Below are 27,919 nucleotides of genomic sequence, written 5' to 3'. Positions count from 1 at the left end.
GCAATCCATTTGCCAATAAATTTTAAAGTCGGCTAATAAATATTTATGCAAGTCTCTTTCTTTAAAAGAAGATTGTGAAATGCTAGAAGAATGCAATATTCTTGAATCAATAAGAGTCGGATGCTCTGAAAATCTGAACACATGGGATTCACTGGCAATGTAGCCATGAAATGGTGAAGAGGTGTAAAAGGGCAGAATGCTCATAAACATCCAAAAACACCTCGGATTCACCAGCAGTATAGCCATGAAATGGTGAAGAGGTGGAATAAATCTGCAAGAAAGCAAAAGAGAAATCAGAGATGAATAACTTAAATGAAACAGTATCAGTTATGACATAACAATGTTTATCATTTTTAAAAGGAATATTTAATAGCTCATGCATGATCCTGTTTATTGTATTCTCCTGCTATAAAGTCAAGTGGTGTGTTTACATACCAAAATGCTCAGTGGTTGACAAGATGTTACCTGTCTATTCTGGGTAGGGAGGGCCTTTCTCATTAGAGATTGTGTGGGGAATAAATTAAGGTCCGAGGTTGGGTGGCTAAGTGCCTGATAATGTTTCACCTCTCCCCAAGTTGTCGGATGTACAACAAACAAAAATAAGCTATACATTCAATTGGTTGCCGAAAACAGGTATCTTTACTTTTATGATGTATATGCAAGACTAAGGTAAGATTAATTGAGTTATATCATCATTGCAGTTATTTTACACTTAAGTTGCAAGAGATGGATTATCTAATGGATTGTTATTACAGTCTTTCATTTATATGAATATTGAATATGAGCATATCTTCTAATCTTAAGTTACTACCACAATTAAAAATCAAAAGGAAAAGAATGATACAGTGGCATCTGAAGCCCTATTTGATTCAATGGTATCTGGAGCCCTAAATGATACAGTGGTATCTGAAGCCCTAATTGATACAGTGGTATGTGATGCCCTAACTGACATAGTGGTGTTTAATGGTAATCGTCATTTGATTCTAATATAGTGGTATTGGATGGTAGTTGTTATTTGATATTGTTATAGAGGTATTTGTGGACTAACCTAGGTGGTTGCAGAAGCATCCCTACAATGATTTCTTGATTCAAATTCCATGGTATGTAGATTTTAATTTCTATAGTAAATTCATTGATGGTGTTTTAAGTTCTTAGTTAAAAAATTTTATTTCAATGATTTTAACTGTCAATCTCTTTCATATGAACGAAACTGATTTAACTGTCTTCCTATGAAAATAAAGTAATAACTGTATTTCTTTGAAAATGTTAGTTGTTAATTAAGACCCAGGAAGACTGGTTGTTACAGTATAAGAGGGCATTAAATAGGATCCTCAGCGATCCAAAGGTGGGGGCATATGTTAGGACAAAATTTGGATTATTAATCTCAAGAAAAGATGCAAATCCTGTTGTTGCGACTAATCATAGCAGAATGGATGGTACGACATGGTGGTACCTCCAGGGGTGAGATTATGTGTACCTCCAGCCTTCTTGCCATAAAGATCCCATCACAAGTAAGTTTTTAATTTTTAATTTTTAAGTGTCTTTTATTTTCTTGGCCACTTGCAATGTATATTTTAACACTTAATTTTGCTTGTTTTCTCTCTAAGTTGCTAGCTCTTTTGCTGCTAAGTGGAATTGGAGTGCATATTCCTTTATCCATTCAATGAAGCATAACCGATTGGGCTCCAAAAAAGAAGAAGACTCGGTGTTTGTTCACAACAACTTGCGCCTCCTATCATGTAAGGACCCAAAATACAAGAAGGGGCAAAGAAGCTTTGTTTGCTGACATGGATATGACGATTCAGGATATTGCTAGAGCCACATTGCTAGATGTAAATAATGAGGAGGATGACACAACACTCTAAACTGCTAGTGGAACCGGTTTAGGTTTCAATGATAATGAGGATCTATTACTTGCAGCCACTAAAGACCCCAATGATCCACATTTTTTAGATAATCCATTTGATGATTGAGAACACTTTCATGATTATTGAATCATGTTTCAAACATTATTGAAATACAAGTCTAAGTATTTTTATGAATTCAATGTCATGATTTTCTTTTGAATCATAATGTCTATTTTTGACATTTGGTATTGATGAATGATCAAGCATCATAGATTCACAATATGAAATGATTTAGTTTTAGAAATATATATACTTCTCTTTTTTTTTTTAATATATATACTCCCGAATCATAATGGGAAAAAAATTCATGAATCCACAAATCTGATTCTCAAACCTGAATCTGTCTCTCAACTTGAATCAGCAATTTAGGTTTGAAAATGAAGTTTTCTACCTGTTATGTGTCAGATTTTTTATGTGTGTCTAGATCTTGAATTTATTTGAATTTTGGGAGTTTGGGCATGAAATGCAAGTGGGCTTTTATTTTCATTAAATTTTGGGGTGTTTGAATTTTGGGTGTTTTTGGTGCCCAACTTGTTTTGCGTGCCACCTAGATTTTGCTAGAAATTTGTTCAGAATATCCTTGATGTTGGATTGGATTGTCGTTCATGATTCCAACCATTCCATGCTTTCATCTTGTGGTTTTTGGATTTGTGGATGAACTCGTGCTCCTAGCAAAGTGCCCGATTGAGTTTGTTGTGTTCATATTTTTGCAGCCTTTTGCTTTTGTGATATTCGCCCCAATGCTTGATTGGATCACATTTGGGATGTGTGGTGATCGTGTTGAGATCACACCATGAGCACATTAAGTGTGCTAGATCGAGATCCTGCAGGACTTGCACTATTGGTCTTGGACCAATTGAGTTAAATGATACAATTTGGAGATTTGGGGTTTAGGTGTTGTTGGTTAACAGATTGATCTCTTCAAATTGATTATCAATTTGACTCTCTTCTGTCCAGTTCGAAGAAACCAAGGAAACCAACAGTTAAAGAAATCATTGTTAGATTAAAGATTTTCCTTTAAATTTTAGAGGTACAGCTCCCTCATTCTGAATATGCAATGAATGATGTTTCAACTCCCTAACAATGGGGGTATGCTCTTAACCAGAGAGCAACATAGACCACTAATGGATACTCATCACCATTAAGTACCCACGATTATTTAAAAGCATATGATGTGCTAAATTCTTCACGGCTATGAAAAACCAAACACATCCCAGATTATTGAATCTGCAATTTTATCTCCATAACCATGAAGACCAAATGCAAATGTTTAAACTTTCACCATTTAAGACTACTAATGTACAAATAAACATGAAGATAGAGAAGACGACTTTACTCATAATATCATATAAACATTGATTCCAAAACTCAGTTTAATATCAACACTTAATTCTTCCCCACACTCCTTTATTTATTCCTTACACAGCAAAACCATTTTGGGATAAATCTATCAACAACAATCCTAAATGCCCACTTCAAGTCACACTCAATGGTCTCCGCTGTAGGGGGAAGCCCAGTACCCAAAATTGTCAATCCCTGCAGCTCTACATAGAAAATATGTTAAATAAAGACACACAAGACTATTCATCTCCCTCTTCTCTTCGTTTCTTCTCCTTTTTATTACGAATTCCCAATTGTCTTTGACTCTTCATATTCCCATTAATATAATTCACGAAGGAATAAACATTTTTTCACAAGTTTGTGACATCAAAGTTGTGATGGGAAATATTTTTAGCTAATATAATTCACCACGATACGTGCATCCAAGCCTGTTACTGCAGCTGTATATTATTTGCATATGTAGCCTTGTCCAATTTATATACATGTCCGTACTACAAATATCCAACCACTAAACAAGCTGTCACACGTCCTGCTTTGATGATCAGTCTTATCTTTACTTCTATTTCCTCTAGTTTCTCCATCCACCTTTCAACTGTAGGATGATAGTAAGCATAAATCATTCCAATGATCCAGATATAGCGATCAAGATCCAACCCGAATTGTCGTTCATGCAAGTGTGGATACTGTGGCTTCTTTGGATTTGGACCAGAATATCCCAAAACAAATGTAAAGAGACTCCAGATGAGATCAAAAAAAGCATGTGCATTGGACATATATAATACTGCATGTAGTCATCGAATGCAGCAAAATATAACAAGAAAGTTAAGGCACCACATCATCTGTACAAACCGTGCAAGGCTGAAAGTTAAGGCACCACATCATCTGTACAAATCTGTACAATAAGAAAAATGCCCAAATCCCGTCATCCAGACATATGCAGCAATAAATACACGAGTTGCATTATAAATCTCTGTTGCTGCAAAATAGTGATACATCAAGAATAACAACTGCCTGTTCGCACAAAAGATAACAGATGAAGTTGGTTGGGAGCAGGTCTTGAAACCGTGACTTCCTTCATGCTAACAAGTGTTTTCACCATTGCACCCACGGCTAGCTTTGAGTATCTAGTAGATTGTGCCACATATAAATTTGCTTAAATCCACACTTATAAGAATGTTGTGGAATAAATATCTTGCCCCAATTTCCTTAATATGTTAAGGGCATGAGAAAACAATTTCACCACAGCCGAAACTATATCAATGCACCGTCCTTTTGGTAGGTGCCTATCATTTTCATTTATTGTGAAAACAAATTCTTTAAAATCTATTTCTCTGGGCACGCTAATCACAAGCTCCCTCAGCAGTTTTATAACCATTTTCCGTCAACTGAAGTCACTTGATTAGTAGAGCAGTATTCAGATTGGGGTTAACTCTCTCTTCAATTCTTGAATAGTCAATTTTATCTTCTTTAATAGCATTGTTGTCTTCTCTTTCTTATCTATAAAATTGACAAAAGCTTGCAGTGCATGTAAAATTCTAGATGTGCAGGGCCTTGAGACTTAAGAACTACATTTTGAACTTGATCTTTAAATTTGAGTTCGGAGCATTCGAACTCTGAACCGTGGAGCATTTGAACACTGAACTGTGGACCATGAACTTGAGGTTTGGGATTCAAGTTTAGTTATCTCCTTGAATGCATCTTCTTCACAAAACTTCACAAACTGATTATTAGCCTAAAACCAATGTAATATGCTGAAAGAAATTGAGAAGATTTCCTCATGGAGCTTGATTTTGAAAGTTTAAAAGTTGGGTGCCAAAGGCACGCCAACAGGTTGGCTCTGAATGGGGATGTTTTTTTCTTGCAAAAAGGCAGAGAACTCCAGAATCTTTGGCATAGATTAATGCTTAATCCATTGGGCAGCAGAGTCAATAAGCAGGAACACAAGGAGTTGCTGAGCTGATGCAAGAGCATCTTGGGTTCGCTTGCAATCCTGCATGTTTGAGAGGGATTTTGGTTAATGGTTATGTAGCTTGGTGAATACTGGTGCTCGGCATACACTGGGAGCTCGGCATGGTCTTGGGAGCCCGGCATGGTCTATGGAGCTTGGCATGGTCTTTGGTTGCTCGGCATGGTCTGGGAATTTGGTGTTTGTTTTAGGCCATGTAACTAATTTTCCACAATGAGTTAAGGATGAAAATTTCTGGGATTGAAGAGGGCCTAGATTTCTACCTACGGTTCGAAGCACGAGTTCTAATTCATTCGGAGCTAAGAGATATCATGATTTTACTAAGACATCGATTTTGGGAATTTAATTGTTGTTGTTGGACGACTTGTGGCATTTAATTTATATATTTGTATTTAATTTGTGTTCTAGGCCGACTTGTGGCTTAGATTGGTATAAGTAGGGGTTGGGGGGGGAGTCTTTAGGCATTATTCATCCATTGTGGAGAAGAGGAGGAGCTTGGGAGAGGGAATTTTGAGAAGGGCTAGTAGCTGCGGCTTGGAAAACAAGGGGATTGCTTGGTGGGCTTGCAAGCTCAAGTTGAGATCTTCCTTGGAGGTTTCTACCAGAGTGTGGATGTGGACTAGCTAGGGTTTGGATTTGGATCTTGAGGAATCTTGCAGAACTATTACTTGCTTTGTATCTAGCCATAACCGGGAAGGCCTTACAGCCCGGCACATTGCATGTAATCAGTTATATTTTATGAATATATTATTGTGATTTGGTATCAGATCTTGTGTAATTGCTTCTTGTTGTTGTGTTTCCGCTGTGTGGTTATATAGCTAGGGGCTAGGACATCTCCTCTGGGGATACTCCTACCTTGCACTGCATCATGAGCAAGCAGGTGGTGGGTAACAGGACAGCAAGGGCAAACCTAAATTTTCTATCACCTATAGCAAGCCAAAAATTTATTCACAATTATGTATTGGGGAGTGAACCCCTTACCTCAAGGAAGCATCCCAATGAACCATGCAAAACCATTGACAGGCTGGGAGAAATATGCACCCATTGGGAAGAGAAATGTGGATCCATGGATAGCCAATGAGCTCAAGACAAATTGAAGATTGCATGTGTCAAACTAAATTTTATGCAATAGCACAATTCATACAAGGATTTCTCAAAGAGCCAAACTTCATCATATGCTTTATGAACACAACCAGCTGTCATTTCATGTTTTTCTTTTGCTAGCCGGTAAGAATTTGGATGTACATCCAAACATATGTTGCTCATTTCTTGACACAAATCTGGAAAGTCAACTTTGTCAACCACCAATTTATTATCTATTGAAGACTCAAAAATGATAAAACTCTGCCTGCAAACTTTGTTTCAGATTGTCATTGCTTTGATGCTGGTCAGAGATGCATTGCTTTGATGCTGGTCAGAGATGCCATTATTTCCAGCACTATCGACATTATTCGAGTAAGCAGTCGTGTCTTCTTCTTCAATCATTAAACTTGTTGGCTCATCCTTTTTATGATTCTCAATTTCTTTGGCTGGAAGATTCATCATTCTATTCATAAACAATTCATCATGGGAACAACTCTCTGAGTTTTGTTTTGGAGAACCAATAGCTTGAAGGTATGCTCCTTCTATTTGATTAAATTCTATATGTATTTGATTTTCTTTTAACACCTTTTTGTCGAATTCAGAATAAAGCAATTCAAACAAAGGATTACTTCTGCCCTGGGAAAGTTCATGAAATCCGGATGGCTGAAATAATACATTGTAACTCCAGTTAATTCCTTCTTTAATCTGTTCCAGCTCTTTCGATTGTGTTTCTGTAACATCCCTTCTTGGTTCGAAATTAATTAAATCTCCATCCTAACAGCCCCTGGGTTCATGGGAAATAAGTTCTTCATGAAAAAAAAATTTGCTTACTGATTTTTAAACGTTACATTCTTGACCAGCATCAGCTACAGAGTCTTTTTGGGTAGACATTTTTTCTTCATATAAAGGCTTTCCATTAGTTTCCACACTTGAAATTTCAGAAATCCTTTGAGAGACACCAGAGTTGCAAGTGAAAAGATTTTCTTCAACTTCATTTATGTCACCACTTTCATTCATGGTCCCTGAACAATCTGGATCATCTTCATAATAAAAGTGATATGATTTAGCCATTCAAGTTGCCTATTTCATCATTTTGAAAGTGCTCTTGACCAAAAATTGCCAGAATTCTCAGCTATACAAAATGAAGGTTCGTGTATTTTTGACTGAGAATGACAATTCTTTGCATTTTCTTTGTTGGAAACCATGACAATTTTATCTTGCTCAAGCCATCTCGATAACAATAAATCATCTTCAATTTTAATAGCCTCTTGCTTAGCAATTTCAAGATCACATACCTTACTTCGCTTAAGGTGGAATTTGACTTCAAGATGCATAGCCACAATGAATATTGAAAGTAAATTTTCTTGGCTAGGCTCACTTACTTGTGGGATCTTTGCCAATGTTTGGTTGAACCGATCTATAAAATCTCTCATCTTTCCATCATCTTTCTTCTGGGTTTCGAAGAAGTGACATAACTAAGGGCCTCACATCAACTGTTGGCTTAAACCTTGCAAGAAATTTGTCCTGTAACACATTCCATCCGGTGATGCTTCTATCTTCTAAGTGCTGGAACCAAGTTGCAGCAGTTCCAATGAGAGATTCAACAAAAAGTATGAGAAAAACATTTTCTTCTAAAACTCCACAGGCGACATTAAATGCTCTGATATGACTATCCAGATCTTGACCATTCTCTCCCGAATATTTCGGAAAATATTTTCTTAAACCTGCAGGCAAGGTTGTGTAATGAGGCAAAGCAAAAGGACCAAAACAAGCTCACCATGGCTAGGATGCAAGTAAGGCCATGAATTCAAACTGGAGTTCTAAACCAGAAGATATAACTTTATAGATTCTTCAAAACAGACTCGCCAACCTCAATCCTCGGGGAGGCACCTTCAGATTTCGAAGAATAAAACCCAAGCACCAGCACTTTGATTCTCTCCCCAGTAGAGTCGCTGAAAATCTGTTGGTTAACAGATTGTTCTCTTCAAATTGATTATCAATTTGACTCTCTTCTGCCCAGTTCGAAGAAACCAGCGAAATTAGCAGTTGAAGAAATCATAATTAGATTAACGAGTTTCCTCTGAATTTCAGAGGTACAGCTACCTCATTCTGGATATCCAATGAATGATGTTTCAAGTCCCTAACTACGGGGTTATGCTCTTAACCAGAGAGCAATAGAGACCATTAATGGATTCTCATCACCATGAAGTACCCACAATTATTTAAAAGCATATGATGTGCTAAATTCTTCACAACTATTAAAAATCAAACAAAACCCAAATTATTGAATCTGCAATTTTATCTCCACAATCATGAAGACCAGATGCAAATGTTTAAACATTTAAGACTACTAATGTACAAATAAACAGGAAGATAGAGAAGACGGCATTACTCAGAATATCATAAAAACATTGATTTCAAAACTCAGTTTAATACCGAACACTTAATTCTTCCCCACACTCTATTTATTCATTACACAGCAAAACCATTTTGGGATAAATATATCAACAACAATTTTAAATGTGCACTTCGAGTCACACTCGGTGGTCTCCGCCACAGGGGAAAGCTCAGCACCCAAAATTGTCGATCCCTGCAGTTCTGCATAGAAAATATGTTTAATAAAGACAGACAAGATATTCATCTCCTCTCCTCTTCGTTTCTTCTCCTTTTTATTACAAATTCCCAATTGTCTCTTTTAATTGGGGAATTAATATCTTCGAGTCTTCATATTCCCACTAAAATAATTCACAGCACAGTTTTTCATAAGTTTCTAACATCAAAGCTGTAATGGAAAATATTTTTAGCTAATATAATTCACCATGATACTTGCATCCAAGCCTCTTACTGCAGCTGCATATTATTTATGTATGTAGCCTTGTCCAATTTATATACATGTCCATACTACAAATATCCAACCACTAAACAAGTTGTCATACGACCCGCTTTGATGATCAGTCTCATCTTTACTTCTATTTCCTATAATTTCTCCATCCATCTTTCAACTGTAGGATGATAGTAAGCATAAATCATTCCAATGATCCAGATATAAGGATCAAGGCCCGACCCGAATTGCCACTCATGCAAGCATGGATACTGTGGCTTCTTTGGATTTGGACCAGAACATCCCAAAACAAATGTAAAGAGACTCCAGATGAGATCTCAAAAAAGCATGTGCATTGGACATATATAATATTGCATGTAGTCATCATATGCAGCAAATATAACAAGAAAGTTGAGGCACGCCATCATCTGTACAAACTGTGCAAGGCTGAAATCTTTACTCACATAACAATAAGAAAAATGCACAAACCCCGTCATCCAGACATATGCAGCAATAAATACATAAGTTGCATTATAAATCTCTGTTGCTGCAAAATAGTGATACATCAAGAATAACACCTGCCTGTTTGCACAAAAGATAACAGATGAAGTTGGTCGGAAGCGGGTCTTGAACCCGTGACTTCCTTCATGCTAACAAGTGTTTCCACCATTGCACCCGCAGCTAGCTTTGAGTATGTAGTAGCGGTTAAGTGTATTAAAGCAACATTTCTTGCAGGTTACCTGTAGATTGTGCCACATATAAATTTGCTGGTATCCACACTTATAAGAATGTTATGGAATAAAATATCTTGCCCCGATTTCCTTAATATGTTAAGGGCACAAGAAAAAAAATTGACCACAGCCGAAAATATATCAATGCACCGTCCTTCTGGTATGTGCCTATCATTTTCATTTATTGTGAAAACAAATTATTTAAAATCTATTTCTCTGGGCATGCTAATCACAAGCTCGCTCAGAAGTTTTATAACCATTTTCCGTCAACTGCAGTCACTTGATTAGTAGAGCAGTATTCAGATTGGGATAACTCTCTCTTCAATTCTTGAATAGTCATTTTTATCTTCTTTACTAGCATTATTGTCTTCTCTTTCTTATCTATAAAATTTGCAAATGCTTGCAGTACGTGTAAAAGTCTGGATGTGGAGGACCTTGAAACTTAAGAACTGCATTTTGAACTCGATCTTTAATTTTGAGTTTGGAGCATTCGAACTCTGGACCGTGGAGCATTTGAACACTGAACTGTGGACCTTGAACTTGAGGTTCGGGGTTCAAGTTCAGTTATCTCCTCTAATGCATCTTCTTCACAAAACTTCCCAAACTGATTATTAGCCTAAAACCAATGTAATATGCTGAAAGAAATTGAGAAGATTTCCTCTTGGAGCTTGATTTTGAAAATTTATAACGTTGGGTACCAAAGGCATGCCTACAAGTGCCTGGGATGGAGTGGCTCTTCAATGTGTACTCGAGAAAAAAGGGGCTCCAACATAACCTTGCTTGAGTTCTTAAAAAGCAACTGACAACCATAAATAACTAATTGAGTAAACTTAATATAAGATTAGTTTGGTGTCTTAAGACTACCTTTTTGTCATTTAAGGACATATGGTATGTCTTGTTGTCATCTATGGACGTTGATTGGCCTAGTACCTTGTCATCATTTAAAGACGTAGATATGGTACTGATTAGCCTTGCCATCTACAAATGTTGATGTAGTGTAGTAGAGCATCCTTAATGAGAAAAGGATAGCTCCAAGCTACACGGAGCTCATGATGTCGTGTGATGACACTCCATTCCTGACTAACCTCTCCTTGCTTTGTATGCTCTTGTCACCTTGGGTGTTGTGTCACCTTGGGTGTTGTGTCACCTTTGGGTCTTACATATTGTATGGTGTGTGTGTAGCCCTCACTTGAGTGTTCTCTTCGACTATGGTCAGGTTACTATCTCTACGAACATGATGGGTTGGGCATGCATATATCATATGGTAGGGAGGCATTGCTTGACTATACCACTACTAGTGACAGGCTTCCTCATCTACAGGGTTGGAGCTTGTGTACTCAACTTTCTTACTACATGCATTTTGATGTTGATTTAGTCTTGTAGATTTATGTTGTATATATATGTTTATGATGCAATCGAATGATTAGCACCTCGATATTTGTATATCTAGTACTCCCAGATGTGGAGTTAGATTCTTTTCATTTCATACACTACCAATCTTATACACTAATCAATGAATTGTCATGCAAATAGGATTCTATCGTATTAGAAGTGTTCTATTGTACGACCTAGGATACTCTATTGTGCGAGAAGTGTTTTGTCATATAACTCAGGAGCTTTTGTCATACAAGGCCCACTCCTATGTTGTACTAGGCCTATTTTTTGCTCATACAATAATCTGTTGGCTTTGTCACTTCCTAATTTAGGAAACTTCAGCCCATGATCAGGGAAAACTAATTAGTGCTTTAGGTACCCTTTAGGAGATGAGGTCACCCTATACAAAACAAAACAACTTATAATTGCAGGTGAAGTGTCTTCATGTGTTACTTATGTTTTGTTTTATAGACAGATTGGTAAATGCACCTGTATGATTAACCATTGTAGGAATTGTACTTTGGGTTTAAAATGAACACCTCGCTTGGAATTGTAGTGAAGAATCTCACTCTTATGATTCTTGATTGTTATCTAACTCTCATGAAATGATCTCAATAACGTGTGTGGCTTGGGAATTTGTGGAAGTGTTAGGAAGACTTTCGCTTGTGTTTGAGAGCATGGAGTGATGCCATGTTCCATGAGTTCTTATTTTGTTGATGCTTTTGGTTGCACTTGGTTACTCTACAATGTTGTAGGTAACTTTTTTATATCAAAAAAATTGTTTGTTGCATGTTTATCCTTGTTCCAAGGATTCTCAGGCAGGGTATTACACCTTATATACGAACAATGTGACTACAAAGAAGGGGACACAAGAAAGTAAGATAGTGAGCCAAGGCATTTTGACTTAGATGCTTTCATTGCCCACTTTGTTGCACATGATGTTAACAATGATTATAAGCCAACTAATGAGCATAAAAGTGCTAGTGGGAGTGCTAATGCCAGTGTCAGTGCTAGTGGCACCATTTGTGGTTCTTCCATTTTTACCAAGACATACATTATCTAATATGGATGTTGATGATACTTTTGACAATCCATATGATATTGATCAATGATGGTCGATTGATGATACTAGACATATTAGTTTTTGACTTAAATATATCACAATATTCAAGTTTGACTAATATTTGTATATTAATATGGTGGTGTACTTTCAACTTAATCGCTATTGCAAATGTGTCTGTATTTCTACTTTTTATATTTTTTGTATGCACAAACCCAACCCCAACAAAAAATTTGACTGCAAACTAAACCTCGAACTTGAACCCAAAGCCATAAGCTCTATCTAGTATTACCCCTACCTTGTAGATTCAAAGTATAACAACGAGCAATATGCTCAAATTGTGGTTTGGTTTTGCAAACTCAGTAAGAGGACTAAAACATTCATATCATAAACTTACATGTAAACCAATATAAATTGACTCAACATTCATTCCCTCTTGTTAAGGTTTATGGATCACTGCAAATATGTTAACATTGCCTCTTCGGTATATGTTTTCCAAGAGCGGCAATCTCCCTCTTATATTGTGGAAAACACATGGAGAGACATGTCTCTTCGTGGCCAATGTCTATTCATTATTATTTAATTAATATAACAATTAATTATTTAACTATATGTATATATTATATCTCACATATATAATATAGATATCTTCAATTTAGTCTTATGGATTTATTTAACTTCCTCTTAGCTAGGGAGAATAAGCACAGAGATATTATGCCATTGGTAATATACGAAATGGCAAAATTTAAGTGATATCTTTGATCAAAAGATATCCACCACTTTGATATCACCTTCGATATCATGAGTATTGGCCTCTAGAATATCAACATATGATATTCACCAAATACTTTGAGTAATGGCATGCAGAATATCAACACATGATATTCACCAAGTACTCAATAAGGTAATGGCCTGCAAAATATCAACATATGATATTCACCAAATATCTATCATATACCTATACAAACAACTCATAGATCATAAAATGAATGACATCTAACACTTAGTTGTTGATTTACAAGATCTAATTTATCATGATTTAAGTTATTGTAAGATTGTCACGTTCCAATTACTTTTGCTAATACAAGTGATTACCATTTGGAAGTTACTATGAAAATAGACATAACATATGGGACAGGTTTGGGGTGAAATGCCCACCTATAATAGCCTATTGGCTAATAATTATTCGGAAGTCATCACTTCCTCACGATGTACACAATGTAATGTTTTGTTTCCCTGTATTGGATGTCGTGGTACTCTTACCCTCTTCTGATCTCTAATTCCGCCCACGACAGGTTGCTGGAAGGGACCGTACAGTAGGATGGAGTGCGACCAGATGGCGTATAGTTAGGAAATTGGTTTAGGGAGTTAATGTTTTAGTCATACGATGGCAGCAAGGATGAGTCTGTACGGTGGCAAGGATAGGTCCGTAGGGTGGAGGTGGAGAGGTGGCGTACAGTGTGACTACGTACATGTAACAGGAAGTTGTACGGTAGAGTGTTGTATTTGTACGGTGAGGAGGGAAGATATCCATACGGTAAAAATGGAGTGAGTGCCAAATGAGGGGAAGAGCAACGTACGGTGAGGATTACCTAGTAGCCGTACAGTATGGCCGTACACTGTGTTGCTTGCAGTTAAGTCGTAGAATTTGCAGAGGGGCGTATGATGTGTGTGGATTGAGCTACCAACTAGATGCTAGAACAATATATTTGCCAATATGCCAATTAACGCCAATACACATGTTTCAATCCAATCTCTAGAGATATCTATGTGAATTTGCAAACAAGATAGTGAATGGATTTGCCAAATCTGAGCAAGTAATACAGAGACGGAATAGGGTCAGATTTGAATCCCACCAAAACCGAAAAGCCAAATAGGGAAGATCTTTCACTTTTGAAATGGCGAACAATAGAGAATCCCAACGGGAATTCGCAGTACAAAGAATAATAAACCAAATCGCATACCAACTACTACCTACATGCCATGCTTAAATACCTATTGGAAAATTTTCCAAGGGTTTACAAAGATAGCCATCGGCCACACCTACCTACAGAAACAATAAAAATGGGTCCAAGATATACTAAATCAATCAGCCCATTAATGAAGGTTTGACTAATTATTTATTTTATGACAGGAACATTACAGTCCTCCCATCCCAAACCTTGCTTGTCCTGAAGCAAATGCAATGCCCGACACTACAAAATGTGTTCACCTTCCCAAGTCATGTCGTTCAACGGTAAGTGTTTCTAGCATACCAATTATTCCTTCAAAATATGGTTCCGCAAGGTCTTCTCACGTACATCAATGATCTTAGTTCGTTCCAATATGAGCTTCCCTTCCTCATTGAGCTCTACAGTTGTCGTGATGTTCTATCCCACAGCTTTCTTCAGGCACAAGACATGAAAAACGTTATGAATGTGGCTTCCTTCTAGAAGTTCCAGCTCATAGGCGACTTCAACGATGTGACGAGCTACACAATAAGGGCCATAAAACTGTGGCTTCAATTTTTCTTTCCCTTTTGCCTTCAATGAGGATTGCATGTATGGCTCGAGTCTGAGATAGACCAAGTCTCTTACTCCAAAACTTCTCTCGATTCGATGTCTATCGATGTACATCTTTTGTTGATTTTGTGCCCTTTGTAAGTTCTCTTTCAAGTATCTCAGGATGTCTTGCCTTTCCTGAATCCAATCCCTCACCTTTGGTGTGCACCTATAACCCAACACCATGTCGATGAATAAAAGGGATTTATACTCATATAGTGCTTTGAAGGGTACCATCCCGACGAACATGCAATAAGTGGTATTGTAATAGTATTCCCCCGAATGCATCCATTTGACCCATGCCCGTTGTGCCAAAACGTAGTTCCGAAGGTAGCCTTCTAGCCACTTGTTCACAATCTCCGTTTGTCCGTCTGTTTGAGGGTGGTAGCTCGTACTTTGCGACAATTTTGTTCTTGCCAACCGAAACAATTATGTCCAGAAAATACTGATAAACTACCCATCTCTGTCACTGACAATGTTTCAGAGTAACCTGTACAGATGAAAAAACTTCTCTAAAAAATAGGTTTGCTACCTGCGCAACCTGAAAGTTTGAGGAAATGGCGAAGAAGTGTGCATACTTCATCAGCTTGTCCACTAACACAAAGATACAATCCTTCCCATTTACTTTAGTGAGTCCGGTGATGAAGTCCATAGAGATGCTTTCTCACTTCCATTCTAGTATAGGTAAGGGCTGCAGTAACCCAGCAGGTAAAGTGTGTTCGGATTTGTTTTGTTGGCAGACTCCACATTCCCGTACACACTGCAATACATCTCCTTTAAGTCCCATCCATGAAAACCTCTCCCTGAGTTGTCTATAGGTTTTGAGAAACCTTGGGTGCCCGACCAAGCGTGAGTCATGTATTTCCTTCAAGATTTTCTGCTTCAACTTGGATTCAGGCACCAAGTATATCCGATCCTTATAGTAAATGATGTCATCCACCACCTTGTATCGGTCATCCTGAGTGTCGTCGTCCATTAGCTTACATGCAAATGTGTTTTTGGAATATTCCACCAATAAGTGTGCTTTCTAGTCAGCTAAGATCTGAGATAGTAAACAGATGGCAGCTTTTCTTGACAAGGCATTTGCAACCACATTGTTCTTCCCCTTCACATATTCAAATGTCGAAATCAAAAGATTGAATCTCACTTACCCATTTTTGTTGCCTTTCGTTTAGATCTCGTTGCTCCAGAAAATATCTCAAACTATTATGATTGGTACGAACAATAAACTTGGCACCTACTAGATACTGTCGGAATTTGGTTAGTGCATGCATGATGACTAACATCTCTTTGTCATAAATGGCTAACATCGCTTCTTTTAACTTATCAAAAGTGCATTTCGCTCTTTCATTCCATTGGAAGGAGCCTTTCTTAGTTAAATCTGTTAATGGTGCACTGAGTTAAGAGAACCCGCTTACAAACCTCTAGTAGTAACGGCACAGACCTAAGAACCCTCGCAACTCAAAAAGCAATTTTGGTGGGGGCCAATCCAAGATCGCTTGAATCTTCTCTTGGTGGACCTACAATCCATATTTGCTAACAACGTGCCCTAAGTATAATATTTTTGTCATTCTAAATTAACACTTGAATTGCTTAACGAACAAGGACTGAGCCTTCATGATCCCTAGGACTTTATTCAAGTGTTTCAGGTGTTCTTCCCTAGTTTTGTTGTAAATAAGCAATTTTGGTGGGGGCCAATCTAGGATTGCTTGAATCTGCTCTTGGTGGACCTGCACTCCATATTTGCTAACAACGTGCCCTAAGTATAATATTTCTATCATTCTAAATTAACATTTGAATTTCTTAGCGAACAAGGACTGAGCCTTCATGATCCCTAGGACTTCATTCAAGTGTTTCAGGTGTTCTTCCCTAGTTTTGTTGTAAATAAGGATATCATCAAAGAATACCAACAAATACTTACGCAGTTGTTTGTTGAAAATGCGATTCATGCAAGACTGAAAAATAGTTGGTGCATTCATTAATCTGAATGGCATGACCAGGAACTCATAATGCCCATAGTGATAGCGGAAAGTCGTCTTCTCCGCGTCTTCTTCCTGCATGCGGATCTAATGGTACCCGAAATGAAGATCTATTTTAGAAAAATAAATTGCCCCATGCAACTCATCCAACAATTCATCGATCCTAGGAATAGGGTATCTGTCTTTTATTGTCTTCTTATTCAACGCACGATAGTCCACACACATGCGCATCATCCCATCCTTTTTTACCAAAACCACTGATGATGCAAAAGGACTAGAGCTAGGACGGATCCATCCTTTCTCGAGCAGTTCCTAAATCATCTTCTCAATCTCATCTTTGAATTTCTTGGGATGACGATAAGGCGTGACGATAACTGGTTTGGCACTGGCTTCCAACTCGATGGTGTGTTCAAACCCGCAATGGGGGGGTATGTCAGAAGGAATGTCTATAAAAACTTCATCATGGGTTCTCAAAATATTTCGAAGGTTATCATCCCAGCGAGGGGTCTGTTGTCCTTTTATAGGTTTCGTCGAAACGAAACAATGCGCAACCCATGCAATGTCATCATGCCAAAAATTGCCTCCATCTATTATGTTAAAACTTCCTTCGGTCCCTCATTGGCCATTCCATAGAGAACAACCTTCTTCCCATCGACAAGAAAAGTGAAGTCCATTTGTTTGAAGCTCTGAGTGTATTCGTCAAGTGTCTCCATCCACTATATGCCCTGAATAACCTCCATATCATCCAAGTCCACTATAAAGAAATCCTCTGCCACAGTGTGGTTAGCCATGGTGATACTTAGTTGGGGAACAACGTGTGTACAGGGGAGAATTGTCCCTCCGGCAACCTTGACCTAGAATCCTACGTGCATCTCAATAGGTAGACCTCTTCATTTCACCAAAGATTGGATTATGAAGTCTAGAGTGGCTCCGCTATCAAGCATCACCATGACCCTTTGTCTTTGAAGGGTTCCCCATAAATGAAATACCGTACACCTCAGGCTCTTGGCTAAGGTGATGGTTCCTTCACGTCCTACCAATGCTGCAATTCTCTTTGTACAATTCAAATTAAACATTTTGGTGTCCTCATGGGAATGGTTGTCTTCTATAGGTGAATCCTCCTCATCATCCTCATCATCGGATACGACTTCAATATAGTGTATTTTCCCCTTACCAAGGCATTTGTGCCCAAGCTCCCATGGTCCCTTACAACTGAAGCATAATTTCTTCCTTCGTAGCTCTTGTCTGGTAGCTTCGTCCAACGAAGGCTTCTTCGGCAGAGGTTTGTTATCTTTGTCCTTTCGAAATACTAGCGGTTTGGAGTGTGAATGACCTCAAGAGGATGACAATGATGATGATGCCATGCTCCACGCCTTTTTAACAGCCTCTGAAAGGGTAGCAGGATTGAAACCTTTTACCCAACCCCTTAATGGTTTCGTCAGTCCATCCATTAAGAGCACTCACCGTCTCCTTTCGGAAATGTCCATGACCAAAACAGAGTTTCTGAAATTCTATGTGTACTAGTCGACCGATCCAGTTTGCCTCAATTGTGCTAATTCTTTGGAATTAAGTTATGGATCTTTACCATCAAATCGATCTATCAATCTTTCAGTGAATTCTGCATAAGTATTTCTTTGGTCATGCCCAAGTGTGATGGTGCCATGATGCCACCATTCATGTGCCACTCCCTCCAAGTGTAGCGTTGCAAATTTCATTGCTTCTTCTTCTGGCATTGGACTAAGTTAGAAGTATCGGCCTTCATTACCCATGCTTGAGCAGATATGGTCTGGATCCGTCAAATGGTGACAGATTTACCTTACTCAACTTTCTTCTGAGATCATCGTTAAAATATCCTCAATTTCCGCCTCTGGAATATGTCATTCTCAGTTCTGCGTAATCTTTGTAGGATATGTCTTCCTCCAAATTTGCATTCTTCCAGTCTTCTCTCAACTATCCTTGAACTTCCTCAAAGTTTGTTTGCTTTCCTCCGAGTGGTACCTCTGTCCGTGGAGGAAAAAAAGGCATGGAAGGTCGAGAGTGTGTCGGATGAGGGTTTGCCTTACCCGACATTGAGTCCGCACAATGACCATTTTGTTCACCGGATATTTTATTATCTGCCAATTTCCTGAGAGTTTCTTCCATAAGTCGCTAAGTATCATTGATCTGCGCCTGATTCCTTGAAAGATCTCTTAGTATTGCCATGAGTTCAATAGCACTGGGTTCTTGTTCCATCATGCTATCAACTGAATGGGATATTCTTCTCTTCCGGCTCTAAACTCTCATTCACTGTCCACAAGTTGGCTGGATGATTGGCTCTGATACCACGGTAATGTTTTGTTTCCCTGTATTGGATGTCGTGGTACTCTTACCCTCTTGTGATCTCTAATTCCGCCCACGACAGGTTGCTGGAAGGGACTGTACGGTAGGACGGAGTGAGACCAAATGGTGTACAGTTACGAAATTGGTTTAGGGAGTTAATGTTTCAGTTGTACGATGGCAGCAATGATAGGTTCCTAAGGTGGCAAGGATATGTCCGTACAGTGGAGGTGAAGAGGTAATGCACAGTGTGGCTTCATACATGCAACAGGAAGTCGTACGGTAGAGTGTTGTGTTCATATAGTAAGGAGGGAAGAGATGTTCATACGGTAAAAATGGAGTGAGTGCCAGGTGAGGGGAAGGGCAACATACGATGAGGATTGCCTGGTAGTCGTACGGTATGGCCATACACTATGTTGCTTGCAGTTAGGTCATGGAATTTGCAGAGGGGCATACGATGTGTGCGGATTGAACTACCAACTAGATGCTAGAGCAATATATTCGCCAATATGCCAATTAATGCCAATACAAATGTTTCAATCCAATCTCCAGAGATATATATGTGAATCTACAAAGAAGATGGTGCACGGATTTGCCAAATCCGAGCAAGTAATACAAAGATGGAATAGGGTGAGGTTTGAATCCCACCAAAACTGGAAAGCCAAGTAGGGAAGATCTTTCACTTCCGAAATGCGAACAACAGAGAATCCCAACGGGAATTCGCAATACAAAGAATAATAAACCAAATCGCATACCAACTACTACCTACATGTTGTGCTTAAATACTTGTCGGGAAACTTTCTGAGGGTTTACAAAGATAGCTGATGGCCACACCTACCTATGGAAACAAAAAAAATGGGTCTAAGATATACTAAATCAATTGGCCCATTAATGAAGGTTTGATTAATTATTTATTTTATGACGGGAACATTACCCACAAGGGGTATGTGTACATCGATTGGCTAATATTATTTGGAAGTCAGACAATTCAATAGCTTTTAGAGACTTAGGTCAATTGTTGAAAAGATGCATGCAAGTTTATATAAGATGGTTGTATCTATTTTTTGTTTTTAAAATTGTGCCTAACATCATGAAGACTTAGTTTACTATAGACAATTGTTGCGTCGAACAAGTTTGGGGAGAAATGCCCACCTATAATAGCCTATCGGTTAATAATCATTTAAAAGTCATCACTTCCTCATGATGTACACAAGGGGTAGGCCATTAAAATCATACAGTCACACATATGGACTTTTGAACTCCCTCTAAATATCAATCATCTTAGCTTCTCATCCAAAGTTACCTTTGAAGAAGTATCAAACTCTTTGAATCTGATATTAATCTCCCTCTTCCTAAAAGAACATACTCGGAGGAAAAGATCAAGGTAAATAGCTCTTATAGTACATATGAAAAAATAAAAGAGAGAGACTACAATAATACTGAAGGATAATAAATAGTTATATGTACACCAACATCCTTGATTGTCCTTGTCATTGTTGATGTGGTAATTATATATATAATACTAATTTTTTTCATGCTTATACTTAAGATATTATATTGATCTCAAAAAATATCAACCATTTCTTAAATAAACATTATTTATATAACTTATCTATTTTAACAAATTTACTATGTTGTGATATTGCTATCAAGATTTAACTGTGTGATTTTTGAGTCAAACGCATTGACCCATATTTCATGAGAAGTGATTCAACATGAATCCATCTCTCATGAGAATAAATTTACAATGTTCTACACTGATGCATTCATATAATTTGTTACCAAATATACTTCTAATTATAATATCCATATCATATTAAACATATAAATGACTATTTATGAAATGTTCATTACCAATAAGGCATACCTTAACTCACCTTTGATGTGTGGATCTGATGTCCTTTCACCCTCGTTAGTTTTCCCATTATCTAATGCAGCATCAATCTTATAATCTCCCTTGCTTACATGCACACACTTTTTAATAGTTTGTGCATTTATACACATTGATCAGTTCCCTCAGCTCTTCACCTATACTTTGTTCTCTTTTTTATCATTGCTCAGGCTCGATGTTTACCACCATATGTATGCCCGTACTCCACTCTTTCATTACCTTATTTTCTCATAAGAATTCGTACCATGAAGATACCACATGTCTAGTTTGGCAACTACCTTGACTTGAACTGCCTCCCTAATTATATCACATGGGCATAATATTTTCTCTTGGTTCGGTGATAGGTCATCTCCTTATATATCGGTCAAGTGAATTTTCCTTATATTTCTTTTACTTCTTGCAAAATTGGTTGGAGCCTGAACCCTTAGAACCTCATGTCATATAAATATGATAAGTGTCCTTCACCATACACATCAAAGGGTGGTCACTTTGAATGGTCCCGATCTCTTCTTTAATATCATTGATGTCAGTGTATGGGGAATTTTGTCCCTATTTTTAGTTGCTATCACAACGTGGATGTGTTTTTCATTAATGAATTTTCGTTAACTCTGTCTTCGTCAACGATGGTCTCCTTAGTATGCGAAGGTATTGATCAAACTATTTCTTGTTTCTCATTAATTTCCAACGCCCAACTATAATAGATGCTTTGTGATATGTTTTATTATTCCTTATATCCATCGATATCTTTAATCGTTTTGTATTCCCACTGCGATTTATCTTTACTTATTTTATTCTTTCTCCTCTTCTAAGCGTTGATCTCCCCTTTTGTTTCATTATGTCTTAATCTCCTGCAAAGGATATGCTATCCTGTAAACGCTCATTCGTGTGTCTTGTCCACTCCATAGGTGGGTGTCACGCCTCAGTGATAGGGTCTAAAGGAGAAACGGATGTCACAGAGGCGCAACAACTTCAAACCTATGATAACCTCCACCTGATTCACTTTCATGAACTGAGGATATCTCACCTTTCTGAAAATCCTTGAAACCACCAATGCTCATTTGATGCAACAAACAGTCATCCGGCTGGGTTGTTAAGGAGCCGCTCACGCCAAGCTGAGCATTTTGAGGCACCTATGCAAGGCCAAGACCTTCCCACCATGCAACATAATGTCCACCACCAATATTGGATAAAACAAAAGAAGTTGGAGCTAGTAATACCAAAACATGTCCTCATACATTTGCAATTTGGCTCTGATACCATAATAAGATTTCGAGATCACTGTAAATGTTTTAGCATTGCCTCGTCGGTATATGTTTTTCAAGAGCAGCAATCTCTCTCTTATATTGTAGAAAACACATGGAGAGACATGTCCCATTCATTATTATTTAATTAATATAACAATTAATTATTTAACTATATATATATATATATATATAATATTGTAGAAAACACATGGAGAGACATGTCCCATTCATTATTATTTAATTAATATAACAATTAATTATTTAACTATATATATATATATATATATATATATATATCACACACACACATATATATCTTCAGTGTAGTCTCATGGGTTTATCCAACTCAAGCTACCAAACATTAACACCTCTCCCTTTCTCTCAACAAGCTTTCACATATAAGAAAAGCACAATAAAGGAGTAGGCAACAAAAAGCCAATCTTAACAATAAGCATATGCATATAGCAAGGAAGTGTTTTGACTCAAAAATGTACCTCAAAACTAAATGCACAATCAAAGGTGTGTCTCTCCCATTTTTCACTAGTTTGTCCCTCTACTTGATCACATTTTCCTTACTTTTCTTCTTTCCAACTTTTTCTGGTTACTACCAGAAATCAACTTAGAGACAATGGAGCCCAAGATGAGCCCTACCTCCCTTCCATCTTAATATCCTTTGTTATGGACGAACACAAAACAAACCCAACCCCAAATAAATGTTTGACCACAAAACAAACCTTGAACCTGAGCCCAAATTCAAATCAGTAACTTGGGCCATAAGTTCTATCTAGTTTTACCTTTACCTTGTAGATCCTAGTGTAACAAGGACTGCTCAATTCTTGATTTGGTTTTACCCTTTCCCAAACTGAGTAGAGGACTCAAATATGCATATCATATCCTTACATGTAAACCAATTACATTAGATCAATATTCATATCCTCTCCCTTTCTCTTGGCAAACTTTCACACACAAGAAAAACCCAATAGAGGAGTAGACAACAAAAAGCCACTCTTGACAATAAACATATGCATATAGCAAGGAAACAAGGCTTTCACTCAAAAATATACCTCAAAACTAAACGAACAATTGAAGGTGTATCCTCTTCTATTCTTCACCAGTTTGTTTCTCTCTACTCGGTCACACTTTCCTCCTTTCTTCTTTCCAACTTTTGCTGCTTATTATCAGAAACCAGCTTCAAGCCAATGGAGACCAGCCTTGGTTCAAGAATTCAATGAAATTATGGATGCAATTTTACCATGTCTCTCCACTAAAAGGAATCGATAAGACATATAATAGTAAGGTCAGTTGTCAAGTGATTGAATCCATCTTCACAAAAATTGCTTCCCTTAGCCGTTAATTTTACAAAAACAAATGTTAGCGAATGGCTTCCTCAAATCCTCTACTACCCGCCATCCTTCTCAAAATAATCCAAAGCTTCCTCTTCTTCTAAGTGATCAGATCTAGTGCAGTTTTATGAGATCACATCCCTACCACATTCAGATTCCTTGAATCCTTCCTTCAAGACTATTTAGCATTTGTTGCATAAGGGTCAGTTCACTAAAAACTTCAGTGCACAGTTAGTGCGCAAAAGATAATTAGTTTCGCAAGAAGGGAAATATGAAAATATAAAAGAATTATAAAGTGGAATATGGATGAAACACACAACTTCACGTAATATAGAAGTTTAGTTCACTCAAAAGAATTGACAACAAACGCCACAATAAAATAACCAGAAATATCCACCAATCCAGCCACCTATTATCAAACTTTCTGTACAAACGAAGCAGTAAGGTAATTCATGATGATTAAATTCTTAACAAGGAACAAGCTGTAATTGCATCATGAATCTCAAAATCACAATCATACCAAGGATGCATATGTAACTTTTTATTAAACTTTGGCATACCTGGCAAATATGCTTTTGTGCATTACTCAACATAAAACAAATTTATTTTTATCTTGCAAATACCTTTCACCAAAAAACATAACTATGCATGCGTGTGTACTGTTAACTTTCATGATAAGCTTCTTAGAATATTTTAAGAACCACTAAATTTTTATTTTATTGATTGGTAATTTCAAATTTAAATCCATGCTCATTCAAACCAGGTGAAAAGATCTTAGAAGATAGGAACTGAAAAAATAGGGTGAGCAAAAAATTATTAATTCAAAGTAACTTGCAAAACAGTAACAGTGGAAGGACATCGCAAAGATAGATAACCAGACACTTTAATGGCAGGAAAAAAACATAATAAAATATATTTCCATCTAGATTTGATCTAACTGGTAGCAAGCAGCGGCTATCACCAATGGCCATAAATTTAATCTCTACCAGTATAGATAGCAAAGATAGTATAAAGCAAGCTCGTTTTTGCCTGGAAAAGGAGGGTTGACAGCACCAGATAGCTGTGAACATTTATATCATATTGATTTCTAATCTCTATCCCCATAGAGAAATCAAATGTGAGATACCAAACATTCAAATCACACATTTAACTAGTTTCTAAAGTTTAAATTTGGAAAGTAGAATGAATCTCCTTAACAGTATTGGACTCCTATAAGATTTTAATTCTTCATGATACATGTGTGACGCATGCAAATGCTACACTTTTCTGTCCATCAAAGTCAAAAACTGATTATATGAAGCTCTTCTGGCTTTAATTTTTTCTCACAAAAGTTGTCTCACATGCATTTTTGACAATTACCATGCAGAAGATACCATTATATTGTTCATGGTGGGTGTGGACTCGAGAAACCATAAAGCTATTTTCTTGTTACAATGCATGCAGTATATGTGAATCAAGACCTCCATTGGTCGTATTAAAATATTGATTTATTCATCCACAAAAATGGCAAAAGCCACTTGTTGAAGGCTTCAGCCATAAACTGATAAGGTGCCTTACATGGAAAATGGGCAAATATGGATATAACAAAAATCTCTGTTACCAGGATTGAAGAACACAACACAATAACATCATTATTTTGAATTTTCTACTCTTCTTCCATTTTCAACTTCACAACATTTGTAATCAGAAGTGAAGCACTGAAGAGTGGAAAGAATAGAGGAGACAGCCTTTACAGTAAGAAGGCCTGCATCTAGTGACAGAGTATCCATAAGTTCAACATAACAAAATAAAAAAGCCATGTAGGCTTTGTGTTTAAATGGACTGGCCAAAGGGCGAATTCTTGAATTCTCCAACTACTAATTAAGTCAAGGAATTAATAAAGATTACCTGTGGGCCTGAGAAGGATAAAGAAAAGTTCTAAAGGCATGACTAATAAACTTCCATATGCCACTGCTTATTCTTCTTAAGCTGTGAAAATCTCTGATCCCAATCCTCTCCTCTTTCCTCTGCAACCCGTCTCAAGGTGTCTTGAATTCCAGGCATCATGCCCTTTAGTCCACAGAAATAAATATGAGCACCCTTGTCAAGAAGCTGGAAAATTTCATCACTGTACTCTTCAATTTTATCTTGCACATACATCTTGCCACCTTTCTTGTTCTTATGTTCCCTGCTCAATGCAGTATCATATCTAAAGTTGTCAGGGTACTGCTTCAAGTACTCTGTGAACTCGTCATGGTAAAGAAGACTATCGGTGTTGGCAACACCTAAGAAAAGCCATGCAAGACCTCTAAATTTGAAGGAAGAAACGTCTTCCATAAACATTCTCCGTAGGTATCCCCTAAATGGAGCTATTCCAGTACCAGTGGCTATCATGATATGTGTCGCACTGGGATCATTTTCAGGTAACAGCATCACTTTACCGGATGGACCTATAAACAAGAATAAGATTGTGAATTTCAGAAGGTTTTGATGTTGCTTTGATCTGATACAAGAGAAAATTGAATCTGGAAATGATTAGGATATCTACCTGTAATCTGGACCTTGTCTCCCGGTTTGCTATCACAGAGATAATTGCTGCAAACACCATTCTTTGAAGGATCCTCCTTCCCGGTCTCGGGGTCATAGTAAACAGCTCTTCTAACACACAAGCTTGCTGTTTTCCCATCAAAAGAATCTCCATATCTTGTGGAAGCAATGGAATAAAGGCGAACAGTATGAGGGGTGCCAGGTTTTTTAGGGTTCTCGCCCTATACAAACCAAATTTTATTATTAACAAAAAAAATCAAAATGCTTGTGCATAGCAAAAGAAAACAGGAAAATGCACGAGAGATGCAGAAATCACATCCTTACAGGAGGTATGACACCATAGCTCTGGCCTTCCCAATACGGCACATTTCCTTCATGACCAATTACAATATGACAAGTCTCTCCGGGGGCTTTTGGACCAACAAGCCTTTCCACGGAGACAATAGTTGCCGTATATGGCTCTTTAGGTTTGTATAAATTCAAAGGAGGCCCCTTTGCATCATCCAGTGTCACGGGGACAACCGAAACCTTCGACTTTGCACTCGCCTGTTGCACTGTCATGCATACTTTCAACTGGCTCTTAAGACATAGTTTCTTAGAGGGCCGGATTGTCCGTACTGAAGGAGTCAATTGCAGAGTTGAGTGCTTAAGAAAACAAAGAACAGAAAGACATGTACAACGAAATTCATCAGACTAAGAGATTTAAATGTTGGTAATCGGATATTATAAATGGTACGCCCAAACGAAGCAGGCCAGTTAATCTACTCACCTGAAATTTACAGCTACTAAGAGGCTTGTCATTGGATGAAGAGATCAGATGAGACTTACAGAAGGCATCCTGCGTGTCATTTCAAAAACAAAATGAGGATTACGCTAAAAGGGGAAAAGACCTTGTAGGATTTTGCTAGTTTCTAAATTACCAGCTTCCATATAAAAATTCCAACACAAATTCTCAAGACAACCAGAAACAATTACAAAACAACATTTTCCAAGAACTATAACTGATAAAACTGACCTTGATCACAAGAGAATGAGCCATTCCTCTCAGAAATCAAATCAATGACCTGATCGGCAAATCAAATTTCAGTTCTAAAGGCGCACCCACTTTTAGGATCACCTTCAGAGTAAGATTATAAATATCTAATTAGAGCTTAAAAACAATCTTTCGCATGCTCAAGCAGCCATATTGAAGGAATCTTCCCTTTCAGTCGATGAAAAGCCACAACTGCCCCCCAACATAGACTATTTAATTTAATAATGAAAGATTTTGCAAAATAAAGGGCAATTGCCTGCCTAATTGCGCTGAAGGGCACGTTCATATTTCATAGGTAGGTAGGGGAAGAAGACAAATGTAAGGAATCCTCCAATGGATATTGAAGATTTTGACCTTCTAACACTAAACATGACAATATGGGGTATCGCCAAAGATTCCCAAAATCATAAGAGTTAAGATAGTCTGTGGGAATATTTTAAACTTTTTAAGGCTTCTTTTGACCATATTATTATATAAAATAAAGAACTTTTATACAATATATAATATTTAAATGTTAAATTAAAAAATATAGTTAAATGTAGGGTCTCGTTTATTTTTTAATGTTAATATTATGCTATACAATCTTCTTTCAAATATATTCATATTAGATTATATGTGTATTTGATTGGATGAATTAAAATAAAATATTTTCTTTTATTTATTAGACTTTTTAGAAGATATAATACATGTCAAAAGACATTTGATTTAAAGGTATAATGTGTTGTAATCACTAGGATGGTGCTAAAACATGATGCATAATTCAA

General features: G+C 37.3%; 1 protein-coding gene across 3 annotated transcripts; it reads right to left on the bottom strand.

Moving 5' to 3' along the window:
- Positions 1-42: 42 nt before the first annotated feature.
- LOC149578691 (ferredoxin--NADP reductase, embryo isozyme, chloroplastic-like) lies at positions 43-27,485 on the bottom strand. 3 transcript variants are annotated; one of them, XM_089831122.1, is made up of 6 exons: positions 27,138-27,485; positions 26,892-26,960; positions 26,447-26,767; positions 26,124-26,343; positions 25,484-26,025; positions 43-271 (listed from the first exon to the last, which is right to left on the bottom strand). In XM_089831122.1, exons 1-5 carry the CDS (start codon positions 27,159-27,161, stop codon positions 25,526-25,528), a joined length of 1,134 nt encoding a protein of 377 aa, XP_089687248.1. In that variant the 5' UTR covers positions 27,162-27,485; the 3' UTR covers positions 43-271; positions 25,484-25,525. The 3 variants fall into 3 exon arrangements, with proteins under 3 accessions (XP_089687248.1, XP_089687242.1, XP_089687236.1); XM_089831116.1 differs by lacking the exon at positions 43-271 and adding an exon at positions 25,062-25,346; XM_089831110.1 differs by lacking the exon at positions 43-271 and having other exon boundaries at positions 25,062-26,025.
- Positions 27,486-27,919: the final 434 nt, after the last annotated feature.

The sequence above is a fragment of the Cupressus sempervirens genome, chromosome 1 (assembly GCF_028749045.1).
Source record: "Cupressus sempervirens isolate cs-2001-9-10 chromosome 1, ASM2874904v1, whole genome shotgun sequence".
Classification (NCBI taxonomy): domain Eukaryota; kingdom Viridiplantae; phylum Streptophyta; class Pinopsida; order Cupressales; family Cupressaceae; genus Cupressus; species Cupressus sempervirens.
Note: the sequence above shows the minus strand (reverse complement) of the source record. Positions and strands in the feature narration are given on the sequence as shown.

What these genes read in the sequence shown, in the direction of transcription:
- LOC149578691 (XM_089831122.1), bottom strand. Translation starts at nt 27,161, where the DNA reads ATGGCTCATTCTCTTGTGATCAAG. An exon ending in CTCATTCTCTTGTGATCAAG is followed by an intron (nt 26,961 to 27,137) that starts GTCAGTTTTATC and finishes AATGACACGCAG; the next exon opens with GATGCCTTCTGTAAGTCTCA. An exon ending in TTAGTAGCTGTAAATTTCAG is followed by an intron (nt 26,768 to 26,891) that starts GTGAGTAGATTA and finishes TGTTTTCTTAAG; the next exon opens with CACTCAACTCTGCAATTGAC.